The 23,523-nt window shown below is 36.6% G+C and overlaps 1 protein-coding gene across 1 annotated transcript in view; it reads right to left on the minus strand.

The window, feature by feature from the left end:
- Positions 1–1,107: 1,107 nt before the first annotated feature.
- The window catches only part of LOC129747084 (chitin deacetylase 1), a 39,273-nt gene continuing 16,857 nt past the window's right edge, over positions 1,108–23,523 (minus strand). The window contains exons 3-5 of the mRNA XM_055741100.1: positions 19,504–19,753; positions 3,032–3,353; positions 1,108–2,952 (exon numbers count right to left, since the gene is read on the minus strand). Of these exons, the coding sequence (XP_055597075.1) occupies positions 2,124–2,952; positions 3,032–3,353; positions 19,504–19,753 (1,401 nt within the window). The 3' untranslated portion in view covers positions 1,108–2,123. The remainder of the gene's footprint in view (positions 2,953–3,031; positions 3,354–19,503; positions 19,754–23,523) is intronic.

Genomic DNA, 23,523 nt, shown 5'->3' on the forward strand with positions numbered 1-23,523 from the left:
GGAATGAGTTGTTGCAGTGAGTTCGATTCTCACTATTTTTTTTGGGATGAAAATAGGATGAAAATCTCATAAAATGTTTTTCTTGTTTCGCTCAAATGTAGTAGTAGTAGTAGTTATGCATCATTTAGCTTGGGAGCTCTAGTCTTTATGCCAGTAGTGCTTTTCAAATCATATCATCTTTGGTACAGTACACTTTTCAGGGCGTTTCTTGCACAGAGATTTGCTAAATAGGCATTAGATTTTTGAAACTTTTAAAAATTCATTTTTTCACTCAAAGGCACCAATCTAGGGGCACTGCGTTGAAAAAAATGATATAAAAATCATCCATACAAATTTGGGCCAGTCTAGTGCACACGCGCTCTCATAGAACGGGCATTTCCTTCACCATGTAGCCTAGCTAGAAGAAACACAAATAACACAACTAGGCTGACGACTGGCGCGGCAGCAAGGCAGGTAGATATTCCACATTTCGAGAGTGAGATCGAAAGTGAACCACTCTGGCTGGCTGACTTGGCTAGGGGGACCGGATTGGGGACTGGATCACCTTGGGTTCGATTATATATTAGCGAAGAAAGAAATTGCTAAACATTGCTGCAGCTTTTTTTTCTCTCTTCTGGTCTCTCGGCGCGGCTAGCTAGCTATAGCTGCTCGTCACCCGTCTCGCCCAATTCTTTCGCTGATAGGGGTCCTACATGCGGTTTGGTTGCAGTCAGGCAAGTCGACGGACGCACGGTGGGGTTCGAGTTGAGCTTTTCTAGTTGTTGCTGGAAAGATGTCGACATCATCGCATAGGCTTCGCCGCACGGTTACGGGTTTACCGTTTTGAACGGGGCGCGGAAGCTGCTGCATCTAGAGATGGGTGTGGGAGTTGGACAGGGGGTGGTTGTCTGCTTCACCATTCCGTTTGCTGCTTCTGCGTCTACCCTCCCACATTCCTCGAGTGATTGTAGCGCTATTTTTTAGCAAACTGATGTAGAGGGTGCGTGAATGACGATTGAAATCCGCCTGATCGATCCATTTGGTGAAAGGAAACGGGATTGCGAGTGTGTGATATTTAGATAATTGGAGCCGTTCGGATCATTTCAGAGGGACTGCAAACAGCAATGGTTAAATTTTCTTTAATTTAAATTTATTTCTAATTACTGTACGGAGAAGTCATTCGGGAGCAACATTCTTCCGGAGGAATAAAAATGTCTAAACAAGTATTTCACTTTAAGGTTCTTTTTTTTGTCACAAAATGGTCCAAACAAGAAAACAACCGTATAATTTCGACACGTTTTCTTAGATCTGAATGGAGATTTCTGTAGAATTTGTTGTTGTTAAAAGCATTGAGTGGTATTTGGATAATACCAAATCCTAACAAATAGGGTCAATGTGCTAATAAAAAAATGTGTGTTTTTGTTTTTTTTTCATCTCACAGGCGTCACTTAACATTACACAGTTGCACAGTATTTACATTTTACACAAATTATAAAATCATATCGTTTAAAAAACAGGAAAAGGATAGTCTAAAATTACTTGTGGTCTCGAGAGTATATAACTAACGTGTAAAATATAATCATTTGCGGGTTTTGTTCTATCGCATTTTTCTCCATTTTTGTTGTTTAAGTTATAAATTATAAACGATACAAAAATATCCACAGCATTTTGTTTTCGGTTTTTTCTCTCTTTCTCACTTCAGAGGGGAATCCAATCAACCGATGGCAGCTTACAGGTTGCGGTTGTTGATGATGTTTCGGAGAGCTCTTCCATTGTTTTCGTGCCTCGTTTTTTTGAGAGAAGGTGACTGCCATCCATAATTAAAGATATCTTTTGATGTTCGATTCATCGATGTTTCAACATAAAATCGCACGATGTTTTGTTAGATGTTCGGCTCGAGCGTTGTCGAAGGTCCCGGATGGATGTTTTTCAAGCGGAACGCATTATAAAGTCTTGTTTAAAATTGTAATTAGGGTAATTTGTTGCAAGGTTTGAGGGTAAAGTCATGCGAAAGGATAGATAAAAGGCAGTTTTTGAAGTAGAAGCTAAAATACAATCAAATAATGCAATTATAAAAGGTAAAGTAATAAAAAAGTGAACTAGAGTTTTTGTTAGGGGTGGGCTTTTATGAGTGGTGGAGGAATTTAGAAGAATCCATCTCCGGTGGGGTCATTGACCCATGGGTAGTTGTTGGGGCAACGCACGCATGTCTGCAAGTTGATGGTTTCTCCGGGAACTTCCTTGGAGGTTAGCTTGCAAGAGTTAGGAACCCAACAGGCTGGCTTGCCTTCAACAACGCATTTCTCCCTCCATGGTTCGAAGTTCTTGACCTCCGATACAGTACGTGGATTCTGGATCCATTGGATAACCTGGGTCATGGTGACGAAGTAGACATCGTTGTGATTAGACAGAATCTCGTCAATCCAGTACACGAAGGCATCCAAGAATTCGGGGTTGTTCTTCAACCAGGCAGCATGGAAGTACAGACCCAGTGGAGCACGGTTCTGTTCGTAGTGACGATCGAAGTTATGGTTCAAGAAGTTGTAGAACTGATCTCCAGTCAGAATGTTAGAGCACGAGTCAACCATAGCACACCCAGGCAAATATTCATCGTTGGTTGGATCCTCTCGACGATCCAGTTCGTTCATGACCATTTCCCATACGGCGTGCGAACGAGTTGGGCAGTTCTGCAGGTTTCCATGGCAACGGTGTGGCATACGGAAGTACATAGTGTAAGGCCATAGTGGCGGGTTCGACAACGGAGCGGTGATAGTTGAATCATACAAGAAAGCCTGTTCCTCCATCATGGTGAACTGATTGTTACCTCCCACACGCAGATACGGGGCACGTACTCCGACAACCGAGTTATCGGTCAGATTGGCAAACTTCTCGATGATTATACGCATACCAGCCATTTCCTTAGCCCAGTCATCGACAGTTGCGTTCGACCAGAATCGTTCATCGTCGTTGTGACTGTCGAAGAATAAAAAAAACAACAACAAAATTACAAACCCTGAAAATTTTCCCTTTCCCCTAAAAACCCTCAACTCACGTAATCGAGTGGACAGCGATTTCATGACCCTTGCGATGGGTGTTCTGGACTGCCGAATAGTTGGTGTACTTGTGCGACACGAAGTAAGTGGCCTTGATGTCGCAACCATTAGGGTTCTTGCGCTTGCTGTTGAAGATTTCCTTGTACAGGTCGATGTTGTTGTTGTTGATGGCATCGTCGAAGGTGATGGTGATCATCATAGGGACGTCCTTGGCCGGCAGATCCCCGGGAATGGTGGTGCCATCTTCGGAACAGAAACAGTCCGGCAGGACGCACACCGATGGGTCGCAGGGCGGCGCTCGGTTGGGATCGCTTTCGATGTCTGCGGATGAAAAGAGTTGGTGTTTGAAGTTTAGCGGGGGGTAACATCGTTTGGAAGTACTTATTTTCGAAAGGCGTTTTGCAAGTTGCTGAATGAGTTTTAATAAATCAAACTTAAAATAAATAAATAAATAAACTTAATGAAAAACTTTGTAGTTACGATAAGCTGAAAACCACGCGATGGTAAAAACTAGACTTGTGCCCAATATTTTCTTTAAACCTAATAATTGTACAATTGTTTTTACGTGTTCTTCCGTTTCCGTTCTTAGAAATGAACATGTTTAGTCATGTTCAACGATTTATGCGCATGACCTACTACATAACACGAATCGATGAACTATGATGATATAACAATGAAGGGTGATACGGTCAAAATTTGGTCAATATCAACTTGAAGTTTTTCTTTCAATTTTGCATTAAAAAACCTGAACACTGCTCATTTTGAAGGTGTGTGTGTGTAGAATGTTGCTTCTATTTTGATTTTGGTATTCACTCTTCAGTTGTCAAAATTCCGTCCAAGGAAGAAGAGCAGCGTATCAAAATTTTGCCCGCGCATCGCGAAAATCCGAGCTACTCGCACGCAAAGCTGGCAAAATCGCTAAGAGTTGCCAAATCAACCGTCACAAATGTAATTGAAATGTTTGGGGAACGTTTGTCGACAGCCAGGAAGTCTGGATCGGGGGAAAATCGAAAACCGGAAGCCTCTGAGACGACAGAGAGAGTTAACGGTAGTTTCAAGCGAAACCCTAACCTCTCTTTCCGAGATGCCGAAAATAAGCTGGCTGTATCGTCTACAACCGTGCATTGAGCCAAAAAACAAGCCGGACTATCGACTTACGAGATAGTAGTGACTCCAAATCGCGATGATAAACAAAATACGACGGCCAAAGCGCGATCCTGGAGGCTGTACACGACGATGCTGACGAAGTTTGACTGCGTGGTAATGGACGACGAAACCTACGTTAAAGTCGACTACAAGCAGCTTCCGGGACAGGAGTTTTATACGACAAAAGGAAGGGGAAAGGTAGCAGATATTGTCAAGCACATGAAACTGCCAAAGTTCGCGAAGAAATATCTGGTTTGGCAAGCCATCTCTACATGTGGCTTGAAAAGCAGCATTTTCATAGCTTCCAGAACTGTCAACCAATAAATTTACCTAAAAGAGTGTTTGAATAAACGTCTGCTGCTTTTCCTGAAGAAACACGGTTGTTCCGTACTGTTTTGGCCGGATTTGGCATCTTGCCATTACGGTTAAAAAACCATGGAGTGGTACGCCGCCAACAACGTGCAGATGGTTCCCAAGGACAAGAACCCTCCCATTACGCCAGAGCTCCGCCCAATTGAGAAATACTGGGCTATTGTCAAGCGGAACCTAAAGAAGACCAAAAAACTGCTAAGGACGAGCAGCAGTTTAAGGCAAACTGGCTTTCTTCGGCGAAGAAGGTGGACAAGGTGGCTGTACAAAATCTGATGACAGGGGTTAAGCGTAAGGTCCGGCAATTCGGATTTGGAAAAGCGGAAGCCTAATTGAATATTTTTCCTGAATTTTATACTAATTAAACTCGAAAAAGAAATTTAATTTGTTTTTTTAAATAAACGATTTCACCGATTTACACGCGTTTTCCCTTGATCAAATTTTGACCGTATCACCCTTTAGCTGATTTAAAAAACTCCAAAATAAAATAGAGGTGTTTTATCACCTTTTTCAACTATTCAATCATCCAATCCTATTAACCTATCGAGGCTATTGTAGTATTTCCCTTCGTATCATTAAGTACACCCAAAGAAAAGGTTGCCAAATTTCATTGACGATCGTAGCTAACTAAGTGCCGGAAATGTGCTGAAATGTGCATTGAACCAAAGATAATATGATTGGAAAAACACAACTGTCAAAAGACTCAAGCTCTCGGGCAAAATGATGAATCTGTGCTCAATCTGTGCTTTTTCAGCCGTTTTGTCTGAGTTTACCAGGGGTGGAACAATTCGAAAATATTCCTATCAACAGCCATTCCAATCTTTGCTTTTCCAGTCGCTCTGTCTTTGTTTACCAGAGCCGAAAAATAAACAAACAATCGTAGCAACAGCCTTGAAAATTTGCGCTCCCTGAGCCAATCCGTCTTTTTACCGTAGGCCGAATCGGAGATTATTTTTCCCCAGAAACAGCCTTAAAAATCTGCGCTTTCACAGCCAATTCGTCGATCACCGGTGGCCAAATCATAAACATACAATCGTAGAAGCAGCCTTAAAAATCTGCGCTCCTTTAGAAAACCCGTCTTCTTTCTACCGAAGGTCGAATCAGAAAAAAAAATCTGCGTTCTCTCATCAAAGCCGTCTTTTCACCGGTGGCCGAATCATAAACAAACAATTGTAGCAGCAGCCTTAAAAATTTGAGCTCCCTGAGCCAATACGTCTTTTTACCGAAGGCCGAATCGGGAACAAATTGTTCGTAGCAGCTGCCTTAAAAATCTGCGCTTCCTCAGCCAATTCGTTTTTTCACCGGTGGCCAAATCATAAACAAAAAATCGTAGAAGGAGCCTTAAAAATGCTGCCCTTTGTGCTTATCCCACCAACTATGCCATTGTCCTGGTTATACGATTCTTACGAATCTCAATTCAGAGATTCACTAGCTAAGACACGTCTGTCGCTCACAAGAATAGCTCAATGACTGACCTTGTTTTGCCAAGGTGTTGCCAAAGTATAAAAAATGCCATAGAAATTAATTTAATTTAATTATTTTTAAGTGTTGCCGAGTTAAATTTTTATTTTTATATTTATTTAAACACTATACTTATTATCTACATCTACATCCTTCTCCGTATCCCTATAGGATAGAGAGATTGGAATTTAAAGCAAATTTTTTATCTTCATCTTGCCCATCCGACGCCTTCACCAATGTAGGCTATTAGAGCCAGATGGAAAACGAGGGTTAATTGTCATAGTCATTCCGTCACGCACAGCGCTAGCTTTCTGGCGTTTAGCCGGAGGTTATCCAGTAGGGGGATAGTTCAAATAACGACCATGTGGGTAATACGCGCCACTCGTCTTTTGACGAGTCTGTAACATTTTAAGCCTACAAAATATTACCAAATTGTTTTAAAATGGCAATTATGAATTTTCCCTTAAAACACCTCTGTTTCGTAAAAATTTCACAATTAAGTGTTTTCTTCATATCGATCTAAATTTAAAAGCGCTTTCAATAACGTGTCATCAAGCAGAGAAAAATGAATAAGACAATATTTTCTGACACATCAATAGAGGAGAATCTTTACGATGAATTTAAGCTAAAAAGTCATACTAAACTCGATAAGATGGGTATGTTTTATCACGGCCCATGCGTTCGCCAGTCTTAAAATGCTGAAAAAGCATTAATTTTTCAAAGCGGCTAATTTTCATTGAAAGTGAAAAAATAAGTTAAAATACATTTTCGAGCGTTAATTCAGCCCAAAACATATTTACTTTTTTTTTTCTTTTTTTCAATTTCTATTAGTTTTTTTTTTCAGTCAAAATGTCAGTAACTATTGGGTTGTTTTCGGTCTTCGGCTGCTTTTGAGTGTGTTTGGCTGCTAGGCGCGTATTGAGTATATAGCGGCGCGTATTTGCAACACAGTTTTGTTCTGTGGCTTTGAATATGGATTTTAACCCTCATCCGCATTAGATTTCATTACCCTAATCAGCACTTGTGGTGTCAATTTGACACCACAAGCTCAAATCGTTATAACTTTTGGCGTATTAGACCGATTTAAACAAAACTTACATCAAAAGAAACCTTGTAATGTCAGTGAAATATGTTTAGAACATTATATATAGCTAAAGTTACTAGTTTTCTCGTTATTCAGCATGAAAGAAAAAAAAATCCGAAAAAACATGCCTCACGAAAACTGCTGTAGTTCATATGTTACACGTCCAAAAAAATATTTGCCTTATGCATATGAAAGCTGAAGTTAATGCCTACATCATGAAGACAAGAAATATTTTTTTAAATTTTTTTTAATGAAATGGTCACAAAAAGTTCAAAAAAGTGGTCTAAAAAACCTACTTTTCATTCGATTGCTAGTAAATACTGTTTGAGCGATGGTAGAGTTTTGAAAAAAATATGACTACAAAATGTATTACAATTCCAACATTTTGCTGTCTTTAGATTTTTAATGCAACAAAAATTGAATTTACTGGAATTTTTCAAAGTTGACTACTTTGCGCGATTTTTTTACAAATTGAAATTTCATCTGTTTTTGTGGTCCACCGTCATGTTGTACCCGGATTATCAGTGCTTTTACTTTGTTTGGACCAACCAAGAGTATATTCATTGGAAAGCACATTTCATCTACATTCTAGTGAGGTGCTGCAATTCACGCTGTGAGATTTCACAAAAATATGAAAATTATAAACATAAAATCATTCCTGAATTTCTAGAACTACAAGCACCTCGTCCAGCAAACAAACACGTTTTGCTGGACGAGGTGCTTGTGATTCTAGAAATTCAGGAATGATTTTATGTTTATAATTTTCATATTTTTGTGAAATCTCACAGCGTGAATTGCAGCACCTCACTAGAATGTAGATTAAATTTTTGTTGCATTAAAAATCTAAAGACAGCAAAATGTTGGAATTGTAATACATTTTGTAGTCATATTTTTTTCAAAACTCTACCATCGCTCAAACAGTATTTACTAGCAATCGAATGAAAAGTAGGTTTTTTAGACCATTTTTTTGAACTTTTTGTGACCATTTCATTAAAAAAAATTTAAAAAAATATTTCTTGTTTTCATGATGTAGGCATTAACTTCAGCTTTCATATGCATAAGGCAAATATTTTTTTGGACGTGTAACATATGAACTACAACAGTTTTCGTGAGGCATGTTTTTTCGGATTTTTTTTCTTTCATGCTGAATAACGAGAAAACTTGTAACTTTAGCTGTATATAATGTTCTAAACATATTTTACTGACATTACAAGGTTTCTATTGATATAAGTTTTATATGAAGTTCATAATAATTCAAACGACTTAAATAGATTTTACTTTTGTGGTGTCAAAATGACACCAAAAGTCGGAAAAGGGAGTTTTTTTGTCCAGGCTTCCAGGGTTCGTCCATAAAAAAAGTAAAGATGCAATATTGAAGAACTTTTGAATTCATTTAGGGTCCCCGAAGAAATTTTTGTATTTTGAAGCCTCTGAAAAAAGTTACAAGCCTTCAATCTGGTGTCAAAATGACACCCTAATGCGGATGAGGGTTATAAGCAACTAAACGAATTTGAGTTATAAGAAATCATAAGCATTTGTAGAAAATAGTTTTCTTCGACGAGTAAACTAGTTTTTACTCAAAATTTACGTGGACTACACAAAAATCAGCCAACCTCTTGGGTGGGGCATAATACAGTATGTTCCCCTAATCTCTTATGATGGGAAAGGGAACTGGAAATGAAAAAATGTTTTTCGCTTTTCGACGGGTAAAACTCGGGCACGGAAGCTCTATGAGAAGATGCTGACAAAATGTGGCTGCTGTGTGATGGACAACGAAACGTATATCAAAGCCGATTTAAAGCAAATTCCGGGGTTGGAGTTTTTCACTTGCAAGAGCAAGTTCGATGTGGACGACAAATTTAAGAAGAAGAAAATGTCGAAGTTACCCTCCAAATATCTCGTTTGGCAGGCCATCTGCTCTTCCTGACTGAGGAGTGAGCCTTTCGTGACAAACGGCACAGTAAATGCCGAGATTTACAAATCTGAGCGCCTTTTTGCCGCTATTTTGCCAAATTTGGCATCATTCCACTATTCCTGTGTCCTGGAGTGGTATAAGACCAATTCTGTCCATTTTGTTCCAAAGGACATGAATATGCCAAACTGTGCGGAGCTGCGCCCGGTGGAGCAGTACTGGTCAATAATGAAGCGGGAACTTCGGAAGAGGAAGTTAAGAAAATGTTAAGAAAATGGAAAAAAAACTCAGAAACTGGTACCGGATGATACTGTAAAAACTCTGATGTAGGGCATCAAGCGAAAATGCGTTCAATTGGCATGACATTTTCGGTGTCGCAATTATTTCGAGTTCGCCCTTTATGTGAAGGTTGACCTCTCAGAGGGCAGAATACCAGTCATAATACTAATTTCCACTCTAATCGACACAAGTATATTTCCATGCCACATCCTTGGCGTAATTCTTAGAAATTTTAAATCAATGTTTTCCGATGCAATACAAATCACTAATTCTGATGAACTTATCAACAAAATCGGTTACACCTCATTAGTAAACAAATCGTGACAAAATGTTGCCTATAGCATATCTCCAATAGTCTACAGAAAACCGTCCGATTACAATCGCTAACAATCCTGCTCAGAATACTAAAGACAACAGCCACGGTAACAAAAAAGCAACAAGTGTCGGTTCAGTCCGATTCGGTGCATATATTTATCAACGGCGACGAACGACGACGACGACACGACAAATGTTAAACAACAACCTGACAGCTTTCCGATGTAGCAGTTTTGATATGATTACGAAACTCCCGTTAAATGACTATTTCCAATCCATCCGGCTGCTGCTTGCTTGCTGCATTCGGCATGCTCATTACCTGCTGCTGCAGTCTGTCCGTCTGTCTCTCTGTCTCGAGTGACTTAAGCCGCTTGGACATGGACACTGCTCCTCAGCCAATATGAGGCGCGGTGCAGCAGCAACACCCGAAGATGGGGTGGGTGCATTGTATTTAATCGCTGCACCTCTTCCTATTCAGAGGCGGTTGGTTGTTCGTTGGCTGGATGTCGATTGAGGCCGCTCCCTCTCTCGGTGGCGTCAAATGTGCGGGGTTGTTGGTGCGCGGATGACGCGGTGTCAAGAAAACCATATTCGTGATGGCAGTTGTAACGGTATTCAAATCTGCATAAATTACCACATATGTGTGCCACCACGCGGCAGCGGCTTCACGATCTGCCATTAATCTTTAATCAAGCAGAGAGTTGCTATTCAGATTTCGACCGAAACAATGATGCAATAATTGCTGGCTGGTGAACGTCATAAAGCAGCAGTAACAACGACAACAAACCGTTGAACTTTTTCCCTCGCGGAAACCAGACACAGCGGCCATGGAACTGCCGTTTTGGATTGGCACCTTTCCTCGGTAATTAGTAGATGAAAGTCAAGCATAATAGTTATGGCAAAAACTCCATCCATTATCCTCCCAATCCGGAAGCCAACCATCAACCTAACATTTGATCGCGACCTCCATTCGAAGCGACGGAGTTTGCGACAATAATAAGCGCTGCACTCACTGCTTGAACACTTTGTTTGTTACACAATTTTACAACTGGCAAGCGGTGCAGTCATTGCAATCGCATTGCATTCACCCGAGAGTTTCGGCAAATTGCAGCAATAAACTGCATGGCCGGCCCAGCATGCAAAATGTGAAAGCATCCGAACATCGGTGATGGTCAAACACTCCACTTCTTTTCAAACTGCTGCTGGAAGTGACCAATAGTTTTGAAGGCATAAAGGTCTTAAGGTAGGCTTACCAGATACTTTCAGAAAAAAGCGGGACATTTCACGACAAAAAAGCGGGACACAGCAGAAAAAAGCGGGACATTTAAGAAACTCTAAAAAAAAGCTTAATTGTATTGCAATACTTATACGAATACCATCAGCTAAGGTTATTTAAAGATAGTACGCTGAGATTTTTTTTAACACGGATTGATTTTGGTCAGGTTTTCTTACATGATTTCTATTTACCCCGTTTTTTTGCAATAAACACGATTATTTTTCACCGTTCTCGCAAATTACATAACACCAAGGTTGTCAAAACAAATTCTGTGTTTTGACGATGAAAAAACCTGAGGTTCTAACATTTTATCCAAAAATTCGGTGATTGTTTTCTATGGCGCTTTTTTCAATAATGTCATTCAAAAGTCATGCCAATTTGCGTCTTTTTAACATTTTCTTTGAGAAAAATCAAAGAACGTTACTAATTTTATCATGTTTTCCAATTCATACTTAAAAATTCAGAATGTATAACGACTCAAAAAAAAATTTTTTTTAGAAAAAACGTATGCAATTTTAAAATTTTGTGGAATCTGTGAATATTTCTCAAATTCTGTGTTCTGTGACAAAGGTTCTTGGATGAAAATTGGCTCAAAATTCTTTGTAATTAAAAATTTATCTGTAATTTCGGCAACCTTGATTAACACGTTATTTGAGAGAAATATAGCAAGTCCTATATGTAAACGCCGAATTTAATATCGTGTAAAAAACCTATGTGCATTAACAAATAAATTTCAAATTTGTTTCAAAAATTTAAAACTCAAGAAAATTCTCATTATTGTGTACTTGACTAATAAAGTTGAAAAAGATGGTGTGTAAAAAGCAATTGAACTAAGATTCTGTCGAAAAATTAAGATTTATAAGAATTTAGAAGCACTAAATACTAAAGGTATTTCATTGGTTAAACGTGCTCCAAGAACGAATTATTGATCCGAATCGTTTTGTAACCTCAGGGCTTTTTAGTATTGTCTTATGTAAACTCTGAAAAATTGATGCTTATTTTGAGAAAAATGACCTATTCGATTTTTGTTTGTGTTGTGTTGCTTATTTTGAGAAAAAAGACCAAATCATAAAGAGTATAAAGTTTGATTTTTTTAAGTGTTAGTCTGTGAATTTTTTAAAAGTTTTCCTTGAAAAAAAAAAAGCGGGACATTTTGAGGAAAAAGCGGGACGGCGGGACATTCAACAAAAAAGCGGGACATGTCCCGCTTTTGCGGGACGGATGGCAACCCTATCTTAAGGCTAAAAACTGCACCAATCAACTCTGAGCACGTATGGTGATGGATCTGAAGTAAATAATAGTAGATATGATGTGGTAAAGGTGAAAGTACATTGATCTTTCAAACCATTGTAATGAGTGACTTGGACATCCTGGAACGAGCAAAACTATTTCCGTTGTTGGTACCAAACGATATTTTCTCCATATAAACAACCCTTTGACAGCTACAATAAAAAAATTATGTATATTCAGAGTTTTATCCTCCGTGACTCTAGGGAGTGCACCATTTTTTTCGAAAATTAATTTCTTTCATTACTACTTCTGGATGCTGCTTTAGATTATATGGTGTTTCAGTATGTTTATGCACGATTAGACTGAGTCGATTTGAGGTCATTTTGGAATTTCTCAAACTCTGGGGTCTAAAAAGCTTCGTCTTGGTCCAAAACTCATCCATGATTTTTTGCAGAATTTTTAAGCAACGTTATGAGTAAATTTGAACTTTTAGGTTTGTATGGGAAAATTGAATATTTTCTTTCGAAAAAAAAATCAACATAATTTTTATTTCTTCTGTGGAACCGAGCAAGCTGACAGTTTTTGTGCTAATTTACAAATTCTCAAAAGGAAATTTTCCGCTGAACAACTTTGTCGAAACCCGTAACTTCGTATCTAATTAAGTTAAATAGTCATTAACTGTTTAACAGAGGTATGTGTTTTTGCATTGATGAACAATAAATTCAATTGACATCCTTGCAGGGTACCTAGTGAGGTTTTAAATGGCTACTTTTCATGCAATACTCCGCGAGGCTCCAGCAGTGATGTCAATTGAATGTATTGTTTATCAATGCGAAAAGACATACCTCTGTTAAAAAGTTAATAACTTTTTTGTCTGATGAGATACGAAGTTACGGTCTTCAACAAAGTTGTTCAGCGGAAAATTTCCTTTGAAGAATTTATAAATTGGCACAAAAACCATTAGCAGGCTTGGTTGCACAGAAGAAACAAACATCATATTGATTTTTCAGTACAAAATATTTAATTTTCCCATACAAAACTAAAAGTCCAAATTTACTCATGTAAACGTTACTTAAAAATTCTGCAAAAATCATGGATGAGTTTTGGACCAAAACGAAGCTTTTGAGACCCCAGGGTTTGAGAAATTCAAAAATGACCCCAAATCGACTCAGTCTACTGCTACATTGCAACATATCGTAGTTTGGACGTATTGGTTTTTTTTGCTTTCTACAGCTCTACGGTATTTAGTTGATTATTGAACAGACATCAGATCATGCAATAATACTGAGGAAGCTACAATGCATTAGAAAAAAATAAAAAGTGTGGGTGGGATATGAAATTTGTATTTACGCCTTAAAGAGCTCTGCATTTTTCACATTGTTCACAACAAATGAAGAGACTTACTGGAAAAAGTAATTAATCAAATTATTTCTGGCTCCTTTATGTGGACTCACAAATCTCTTCTTGCTTTGCCTGATTTGTGGTCTATTCGTTTATCCGCTGAACCAGGAAAAAGTCAATTTTACCGAAAAATAGTAGTCAAAGTTGTTCAAAATTTTACAAATTCTATTTTTTTTTAAACTAATACACGCATTAGAGACAAGGCGTGAGGCTCTTAATTCTCATACATCTTTTTAAAAGTACAATATATCAGGATATTTCAACCTGATTTAATATTTACCTTGGAAACAGGTACCCACTATCTTTCGTGTTCGATCACTGCTTAGTTCATAAAAGCGTGTGTTTGTTTTTGCATGGTTTAATATAATTTCGATTAATTATGTGTTGGAATTTCTTGCTCTGGTCTATTTTTACGTTCAGCTTTTGGCAGGTCCAAACTTCGTCCAAACTTCTTGGCAATTTTTAACACCGTGGCCCTGGATTAGTCGATCTTGCGATCTGTCAGTGATTGACCAATTCATCGAAAATAACTTTCTGCTACATCATTTGTGCAGATTTACTTCATCGAAGATATATCTGTCCATTTCGGAAGTTATCAATTTTTTTATATTTATTAAGCGTTTTGCTTAAAGAAGTTTTTGTGCATACCTCAACACAATTTTAAGAGTTTTTGTTTTATTGTCAATTACCTAAAATAAACAAAATCAGTGTTTCCCGTTTAGCGTGAAATTTCCTAAAGTTATGCCATTCAAATAACCCAAATTCTTTTTATCATCATCTGGACCATTTTTGCTAAATTTTTAAAGTCTCCTCTACGCCGATTGCTCGGATATCGTTGAAAAAGTCAAATTTCACATAGATTCTATTCTTAATTCTGGGCAACACTGGAGAAATGTTTTTTTTTAAGAAGAATTGTATTATGTTTCAGGTTTACAATTGAATGTTTCGAATTGAATCTGAATTTTAAGAATTATGATTTAGATTTCTGCGTATTCACATCGAATATGGTTTGTGGTTTTTGAGAGACCACAAATCAAAACAAACAAAAGTGTGTAAAATTGGTTTATTTATGCATCTAAAACGATTTTTTTAGCAAGTTATAAAAATAATCATGGAAGGTTTTACGGAAGCCATAAAAACAATTTAAAATATGCTGATAAATTTTGATGAAATTTTTTTTTCCAAATTTTTTTCTTAATTTTGTTGAGTAATTCCTGGGTTTTGACCATTTTTGCCCAGATATTGCCCGGATTTTTGGTCAAAAACTTTAAAATCAAAGGCTCGGATTGTGCCAGGTTTTAGATAAAACAGCTGAGATTTGAACGGTCCCGATACGTGCTGAAAAAAAATTGGACAATCTTACCCTAAAAATCTACTTTTGATTGTTAGAAAGTCATAATCTAGTTGAGATAAGCCTCTGCGGTTGATTTTAATACCGGAAAATCATTCCTAATTAGCATGGAACTGGCCAGAAATAACTGAAAATGCCCAGAAACAGTGACTATAAATAATAAAATACGTTTTTAAAACCCTTCTTTGTTTGAAAAACTTTTTTAAAACAGTTTACAGGTGAATGAACTGCAAAATAGAGCCAAACTTTAGACCTTTTAAAAAATCAGACCGGAAAAATTACCAATAGGTTCCAAAAAAGCTTAAGTGATATTTTTTTTTGTTTAAGTCTTACAAATGCGATACTATAATCAAAAACAAATTCACTACGAAAAACGTAGTCTCATTATGGTTTTTTTTAAAAGTAAGTTTGCAGTTGTTCGGTCCAGGATCCAGCATAAAAATATTTGATATCCATCTCTAGAGTATTCATGCGAGTCCTCTGATATATGTCTTTCCATTTAGAATGTGTAAATTTTCAGTATAAATTTTTAGTTTGAATTTTCAGTATAAAATTTTAATCATTTTTTCTCACTTGAAGGGTGTATTTTAAATACAGGTAAAAAAGTATTGCTGTCGTTGAGACATACGCAGTACTTTTCGTACGTTATTACACATCAAAAGAGGTCAGAAAAAATAAGTACGTTGAATAATTTATTGTTATATATTTTTTAAATTGAAATTTTTGGCTGTTCCAACCCATTTAGGATTCCGACCCCTTAGTCAGATCGAACAGGTACACGTAAAAGCACGTAGTGACTACGTGAAAAACTGTTTAATTTTTATCGAATTGATTTTCACGTAAATTGTACGAAGAAAATATGTGAATACTCCCCTAATTAGAAGTGATGCATCAGGATGCAACGATGGAAGCTATGAGAAATGTGTTTCGTTTCGAACTGAAATTTTAATCGTTTATACTAAGGTTGCCAGAATTTTTTTCACTACCATCCGGGCCTAGCAATTCCGGGCACTTTTTCAAAAAAACCTGGCCAAATCCGGGCATGGATTTCAATTTTTCAAATAAAAAAACCGGGCAAAAACCGGGCAAAATTTAGGTGGTTTATATATAAAAGCAAAGAATAAATGCAAAAAAAAAACGAAATTAATATTTCATTAATGTAGTTGAAGACTTCCAACAACTTTTTGGAACACTTAATTATTTAAAGGTTTATAAAATTAAATCAGCGAAATTATTTGAAACAACCATTGCAAATTTCCATACCGATAATCGATTTTGCTGAAACTTACTCAAAAACTTAGATTTTTTTTGGTCTCTTTGTGAAAATTGTGAAAAAATCCGGGCAATATCCGAACTTTTTTCACGATATCAGGGCAACCGGGCCGGACCGGACTTTCTCGAAATTTTGCATCAAATATCCGGGCAAACCCGGATAAAACCGGGCAATCTGGCAAGCTTAGTTTATACTATTTATTTTTGCATTGTATTTTTGTTGGTAAAAATATGAAAAAAAAAAATTTAATGAAAATTATATTAAAACACATGCACTTTATTTCGGAACCTCTGTAAACCTCTGAAATAAAAAAAAACTCATCTATAAAAAATTTGGTAAAGTTATTTTGAATTTAACTTTCCAGGATGCAAATACTTGGCGGTGATTTATTTGTAGATTTCCAGTTATCCTGGATCAACCGTAGTGGAAAAATCCAACCGACTTCCGACCGGTGAAAAAAATCTTTTTTTTCCACACGATATTCGGGAATATTTCAAAACCACTGCAGAACCGGTACACAAAAAAACCACGAAACAAGCGAAAACGGAACACAACTTTCTCAAATATTTTTCCCACAAGTAAACAAGCCTGACTGATCCTTTTCCTATGAGCAAAAAAAAAAATACTCGAAACTGATTTATAGTCATTAACTTTGGTTTAACGTAAAATTCCTGAGAAAACTATGTGGAAGTAAAGTAATAACTATCAGGACACACTTGAAACTCTTCAAGCCTAACGAAAAAAAATCTTAGTTTACGTGAAAAAACCCGAAGAAATAATTTTTTAGATAATTTGGCGTGTCGTTGGACAATAAAAGCAAAGGCGTTATCCTCACATCCTGTATATATGCACGTTACGTATAACTGAATGATTTTATCGTTCAGATACGCGAATTTACGTTAACGTGAGGGTTTTTATATATTTTATACTGTTGGCAGATTAAAATTGTATTAAGTACGAACAAAAACAGATCATCACACTTTTATAGATACCAACGAAATGTAGTTCTCACGACCCAAGACTGTTAAGAAATTTTCTCTACGGAATTTTCCACTTAAACAAACATGTTGTCGCATTTTGTTGTTTAATGTCAATTCTACGTGTGTCTTGTAGTAATCGCAGTGTTTCAAGAATGCCCATTAGACTGAGTCGATTTGGGGTCATTTTTGAATTTCTCAAACCCTGGGGTCTTAAAAGTTTCGTTTTGGTCCAAAACTCATCCATGATTTTCTGCAGAATTTTTAAGTAACGTTTACATGAGTAAATTTGAATTTTTAGGTTTGTATGGGAAAATTGAATATTTTGTACTGAAAAATCAACATCATTTTTGTTTCTTCTGTGGAACCGAGCCTGCTAATGGTTTTTGTGTCAATTTATAAATTTTCGCTAAACAACTTTGTCGAATATCATAACTTCTTATCTTTTTAGACAAAAAAGATATTAGCTCTTTACCAGGTATATGTCTTTTGGCATTGATAATCAGGAAATTCAATTTACACCACTGCTGGGTGCCTAGCGAAGTATTGCAAGACCACTTTTCATGCCATACTTTGTGGGGCACAAGCAGTGGTGTCAATTGAATTCATGGTTTATCAATCCAAAAAGATATACACCTGTTAAACAGCTAATAACTTTTTTGTCTAAAAAGATACGAAGTTATGATATTCGACAAAGTTGTTTAGCGAAAAATTTCCTGTAAGAAATTTATAAATTGGCACAAAAACCATTAGCAGGCTTGGTTCCACAGAAGAAACAAAAATGATGTTGATTTTTCAGTACAAAATATTTAATTTTCCCATACAAACCTAAAAATTCAAATTTACTCATGTAAACGTTACTTAAAAATTCTGCAAAAAATCATGGATGAGTTTTGAACCAAACCGAAGCTTTTAAGACACCAGGGTTTGAGAAATTCAAAAATGACCCCAAATCGACTCAGTCTAATGCCCATGTAGTAATTAAATTTTACTTTCACATAACTGACGCCTGAATTTCACGTAAATTCTATGTGGATAACTCAAAATCCGTTTTCTGAGCGAACGTGTGGTCGCATCATTTGCAAATTCTCATAAGAAAAGGGAGTTGACATCAGCTAGATGATTTTGTTTTCTGCTGTGAAGATGTTTGAGGTCGCGGAGTCTGTTTGGATATTAAAAGTTAAAAATGTATCCCAGTATTGCGCGGAAGAAAGAAATTCAATCCTTCAACAGATAGGAGAAAAAACCAATTAGCAAGTTCCGGCACATCAAGTGTAGACCTAAGCAACTGAAATTCTGTACTGCCTCGGGAGATGTAATAACTGGAGTGCAAACTGATCGAGTGTTTCCGTTCTGGTGAGATTCATTTAAAATAGTATCTTTGAACATGTTTCGATGTATTTTAATTTGTTTATAATTTTGCAGGCAAGAAGACCGTTATTTAAAGAGAGGTAGAAAGTGTTATCTGGGCCGAATTTTTGATCCCTTCAGGGGCGTGCTCCACCTTCCCCGGAAGAGAAACTGCTGGCTGTGGCTGTTTTTTTTTACGATTTAGGAACACAGAACAAGTACTCTACAGACATGGTAAATTGTTTATCATTAACGTATTTAATTTTAATTAATTAATATTTTTCAATTTCTACAGGATCGTAAAAACCGAAGTGCGCTATTAAAGTACCCGCAATTAAATTATTTTTTTGAAGCTCAATGATTGATTCAGTGATAGAGCTGAACTCAAAAAAAATTTACGTATGTTTTAGGTGATTTTCATTAAGCATTAATTCCTATAGCGGACGCGTTTACATAATCTTTTCGAAGCATTCACGTCAAATCAATTGGATAAAAATTATATAGTTTTTCACGTAGCCGTTAAGTGCAGATTATTTTGCGTGACGACATCAGCGCTACACTGCAATAAATTTCAGAACTACATGTCATATCATGATCATCACAATCAGACGTGAATTTGGATGATGTAAATTACCAAATAAATTATCTTTTTTGGTTCACATCGATAACGATGTAAATTTATACACAATACAAAACTGGATACCATATAAAACTGGATAGAATGCGATTGTCCAAAAATTTGCAATGAAAACGATGCAAATTCACATCAGAGTTTTTTTTCCTGTGTAGTATTCACATGCAAACTATGAAATATTTTGTTACAAATCCTAGGGCAACCAAAATTGTTGGTTTATATACAAAACTGATAGCTCCACCAGCGATGAAAGTCTGTGCAGTAAAAATATCTGGTTTCAATTTTACTTGTCAGTGTAGCAAACTAGTATTAGCTAAGGGCGATAGTTTATAGTTATTATTATTTTATCTACATAGTTTTCCGTCTCAGTTCATAGTTAAACTTATTGGAAAACATGAAGGTTGCAAACTTACCGCACGAGTTTTCGTCCGACCCGTCGTTGCAGTCTTTCTCGCCGTTACAGAACAGCCCTCGTTCGATACAGTTGCCGTCACCGCAGGCCAGGAAGCCGTCCTGACAGAGTGGCTCATCAGTAATGAGCAGTGGCTTGATCTTCCGCTCGCGGTTCTTATTCTTGCAGTTCTTGACGGCGTCCTTCCAGTCGCAGGTCTGCTTCTCGATGTCGAAGTACAAACCGGCCGGGCATCGAATGGCTTGTAGACCCTGTGCAGAGAGGGGAAGAGAAGGAAGGGGGAAACCTTGGCGTTAGTAACATCAACTCGAGTGAGCTTACACGACGAATCATCTTCTCCAGCAGCCCATCGTTAACTTTAAGAATACTCATCCACGAATCTAGATAAGAGATGCGGCCACAGGCCATAAGGTGCGTGTTCAATGGGCTCCACAGTCGAAGTTGTCGGAAGTTTTGACGGTCGATTAATTCGACAACATCGAGATATGCCTATAGTTAGTTCTTGTTGTTTTTGCTTCTATTTCACAAACGCAATACCTTATGGCCAGGTGTGAGGTGTGCCGCGTAATTGAACGTGTAATCACACAAAAGCTTCGGTAATGAGCTTCGGTTTGGCGCTGTTTCTGGCAAGAAATGGCCGGTGGAAAGAAGAAGAAGTGTTAAGAAGGTATAAGGGTGGTTGAGGGAGCCCACCTTGTTATTTGCCCATGTACGTATGCTTGTTTGCAAATTTTGTGATGCACATCATGAAGGTCGCTGCATTGATTAACATTGGTTTAGTAGATAGTTTAGTTGTGTTGCTCGTTGTTTGCGGTGTTTCCAATTAATTATCTATTTTGTCATGAAATAATACACTAGCACATACAACGAGAAAGTCATGTTAACATCGTTTGGTACTTATCCAAAAACATGGCAATTAATTGAACTGGCTTGCGTATACAATAACACATGTAAGTCATATATCTAGATACACTGTTTAACAGCCTGATAACACATTTTTGGAGGTTCTCATATACATTAAACATCAGCTTTCCTTGTTTTTGGAGTTTGAACATAAAAATGAAAATTTATGTATTGTTATCAGGTTGTCATCACGTCATAACTGCACGTTAAAAAAAGGCAATCTGTTTTAAAGTTAATTTTTTTTTTATTGAAAGCTTCCATCTCTGATCCAAATTTAAAATATCAACTATTCAGCTTTAAACTTTCATAACTTTTTACTCTGAGGATATTTTTTGTCCAAATTTTCTGAATATCAATATCAACTTTAACTCTATTGTTTCACGAAATTTGAAGTTTCTAAAATATTTCGTTTTTGATAAAAGCACTCTTTTGAGTTTTGGATGGTTTATGGTAACAACATGTTTCCTCGCAGACAACTCAAAAATGAAAATGAAAAAAAAAATGGAATGGATGATCCATTTGAGTTTAAAAATCAGAATCTCGTGATTTTAAAGAAATATTTTGATTTGAAATGGTTTGCAGGTAGTTGAAAAGAAAATTTGTTTTTCTTATGCAATATTCGTCCAAAATTCTAAGAATCCCATTTTTGGTTAAAATCCTAAATATTGTACCTCAAACAACTTTTAATCCAACCTAAAGCACTTAACACATTTCAGTTTTATATTTTAGGAGATATCGCAGTTTGAATGGTTAAAGTCGAAAAAGGGCGTAGATTTTCGTAGAATTGCTGTATTTCATGTCAGAAATTTTTTAGAGACTTCAAACTTCGAGAGATAATAGCTTGATCTATCTTACTTGGAAATTTGACAAAAAATATCCACAGAGTAAAAACATATGGAAGTTCAAAGTTAAAGTTCCAGTGCCCCAACATCTCATTTCTATAGAATAAATCGGAGGAAATTATTTAGACAAACACCATTCAGAGCATTATCTATGTACCTATATTGTGTTTGTAGTTTGTATCGCAACTAGGCTGTTGTCAACAGTGGATAAATTCCGATGGTTACTGTGATTAGAAAATGTATATAAAAATTCGGTGTATATCAAGATCCAGAAAATTCAGCTTCCTATTTAATTTTTTTTACATTTTATATCTTCCAAAATTTTTATTTAGTGCAAGTTCACTCGTGTTGTGATAAAAATTTTGATACTTTTAAAAATTTTACCATACAAAAATTTTTTTTACAGCACTGTTTCTATTTCAGCCGTATGTGATAGAAATATTGCTATTTTTGCATCACAGCATGCGAGAATACAACACGTGTTGTAAAAATTATGGAAGGCCACAGATCTTGAAATTTTTTCGCATGGTTAAGTTTTCAAAATGTGCTAAAAGTGTCAAAATTTCTACCACTTTCTCCCAATACTAGTGAACTTGCTCTTATTTGGAATTGTTACAAGGTTACATTTGAAACATGAGTAAAAACTATTTAATGAAATTAATATTTAAAATTGCTTAAATCTATTATTGGGGATTTGTGAGAGGGTTGGCCAGGGCATCAAACGAGCCGAAAACTGATATACGATGGAAAGTGGGTTCAAGCCAGCCGGAGTCTCGGCAGATTTGGATTGAATAAGTTCCTAAGGTACCTTTTCAGGATTCTTTATTTGTTTCAAACAGTTGGAAGGGAGTAAGATTATTCAAAACTGCCTCAAGCCAGTGGTAACGGACCCCTTAGTAGTGCTGCAATTATTGTTGATGAGTTAAGCATGGACAGCTTTGCTTATTTTGTACCACTTCCTCCTTACAGTGATGTGATAGGAGGGAGAGACACCATCGAGCAAGTAAAACCAAATTTGCCATGAAAGGGCATTTTGATACGAGAATTAGTTATATACTTTTTTTAGACTTTTTCCGTCTATTGGCGATCAAAGAAGGGAGCTCCCATACAATTGTTTAGCATAAATCAAAAATTTATCTAACAAATGAACCCAAATTTGTCATAGGAAACTATTTGGTAGGGGAAATGTTTCTATGATTATTTGAAAATCCAGTATGTAGATAGGAAGTGGGGGGGGGTCACAGACCTTATAGTGAGGAGAGGAAAGGAATGGAGGGGGTTCCATATAAATGTTGTTGAATTGCTTAATAGCTAATCAACCAATGGAACCAAATTTGATATGAGAGGGTTTTGGGGATCCCTACCTCTTTCAAGCAGTTTAGGGAGGGAAGGGAAAAGCAAGGCGTTTTTTTGCGTAGGATTAATTTGAGATCTTTTCTTCAAAATCTTATCAAACAGATGGAACAAAGTTCAGATTTTCTTCAAATGCTACGTTAATCAGTTACCAAAAATGTGTCGATAGTAGTTCGTGAACCCTCCTCGCATTGAAATGAGGGAATGATGAGGAAAACAGAGCAAAAACTGCAGATCTTGACAAACAAAGTTACACTGCTGGCCAAAAGTTTGGGATCACTGGCTAAAAACATGCAAATTTTGATCGTTCATATCTCAGCCGTCTTAGGACATATTGCAAATCTTCTGATCACATTTTAAAGATAATGAGCAATAGCTATTTCGGAAGTATTTTACCCAGAAATAATGTTTTAGTTTGTTGTTTGTTAGAACATCTTCCAAAAATTGCACTCAATATTCAAAGCCGATCATCTCGGGATAAGGTGGACCAAATTTCAAAATTTGAGTTGCATTTGAATCCTTATTCTTTACTTCTCAGAATACAATCAAAAAATTTTGTGCAAAAATTTAAGAATGTACTTTTAATTAATAAAATAGACACTTAAGTTATCGTCCAAAAGTTTGGGATCACCCCTTAGTATGGTGTATCGGCCAATAGTTTGGGATCATCATTTAGAAAACATGCAAATTTATTTTATTCATATCTTACTCACCTAACATCGTATTGCAGATCTGAAGGGTTCATTTGGAAGCCTAGGAATTGTTGTTTCTTCATAAATTTATTCAAAAATTGTATTTCAAATTGATAATCATAAAAAATCACCTGAAATCAATTGTTTTTGAAAGTTCCCACATATGATTCTGATTTTTTTATGGTTATCACTTTAAAATATAATTTTTGAATGAATTTATGAAAAAACCAC

Source organism: Uranotaenia lowii, chromosome 2 (genome assembly GCF_029784155.1).
Source record: "Uranotaenia lowii strain MFRU-FL chromosome 2, ASM2978415v1, whole genome shotgun sequence".
Lineage (NCBI taxonomy): Eukaryota > Metazoa > Arthropoda > Insecta > Diptera > Culicidae > Uranotaenia > Uranotaenia lowii.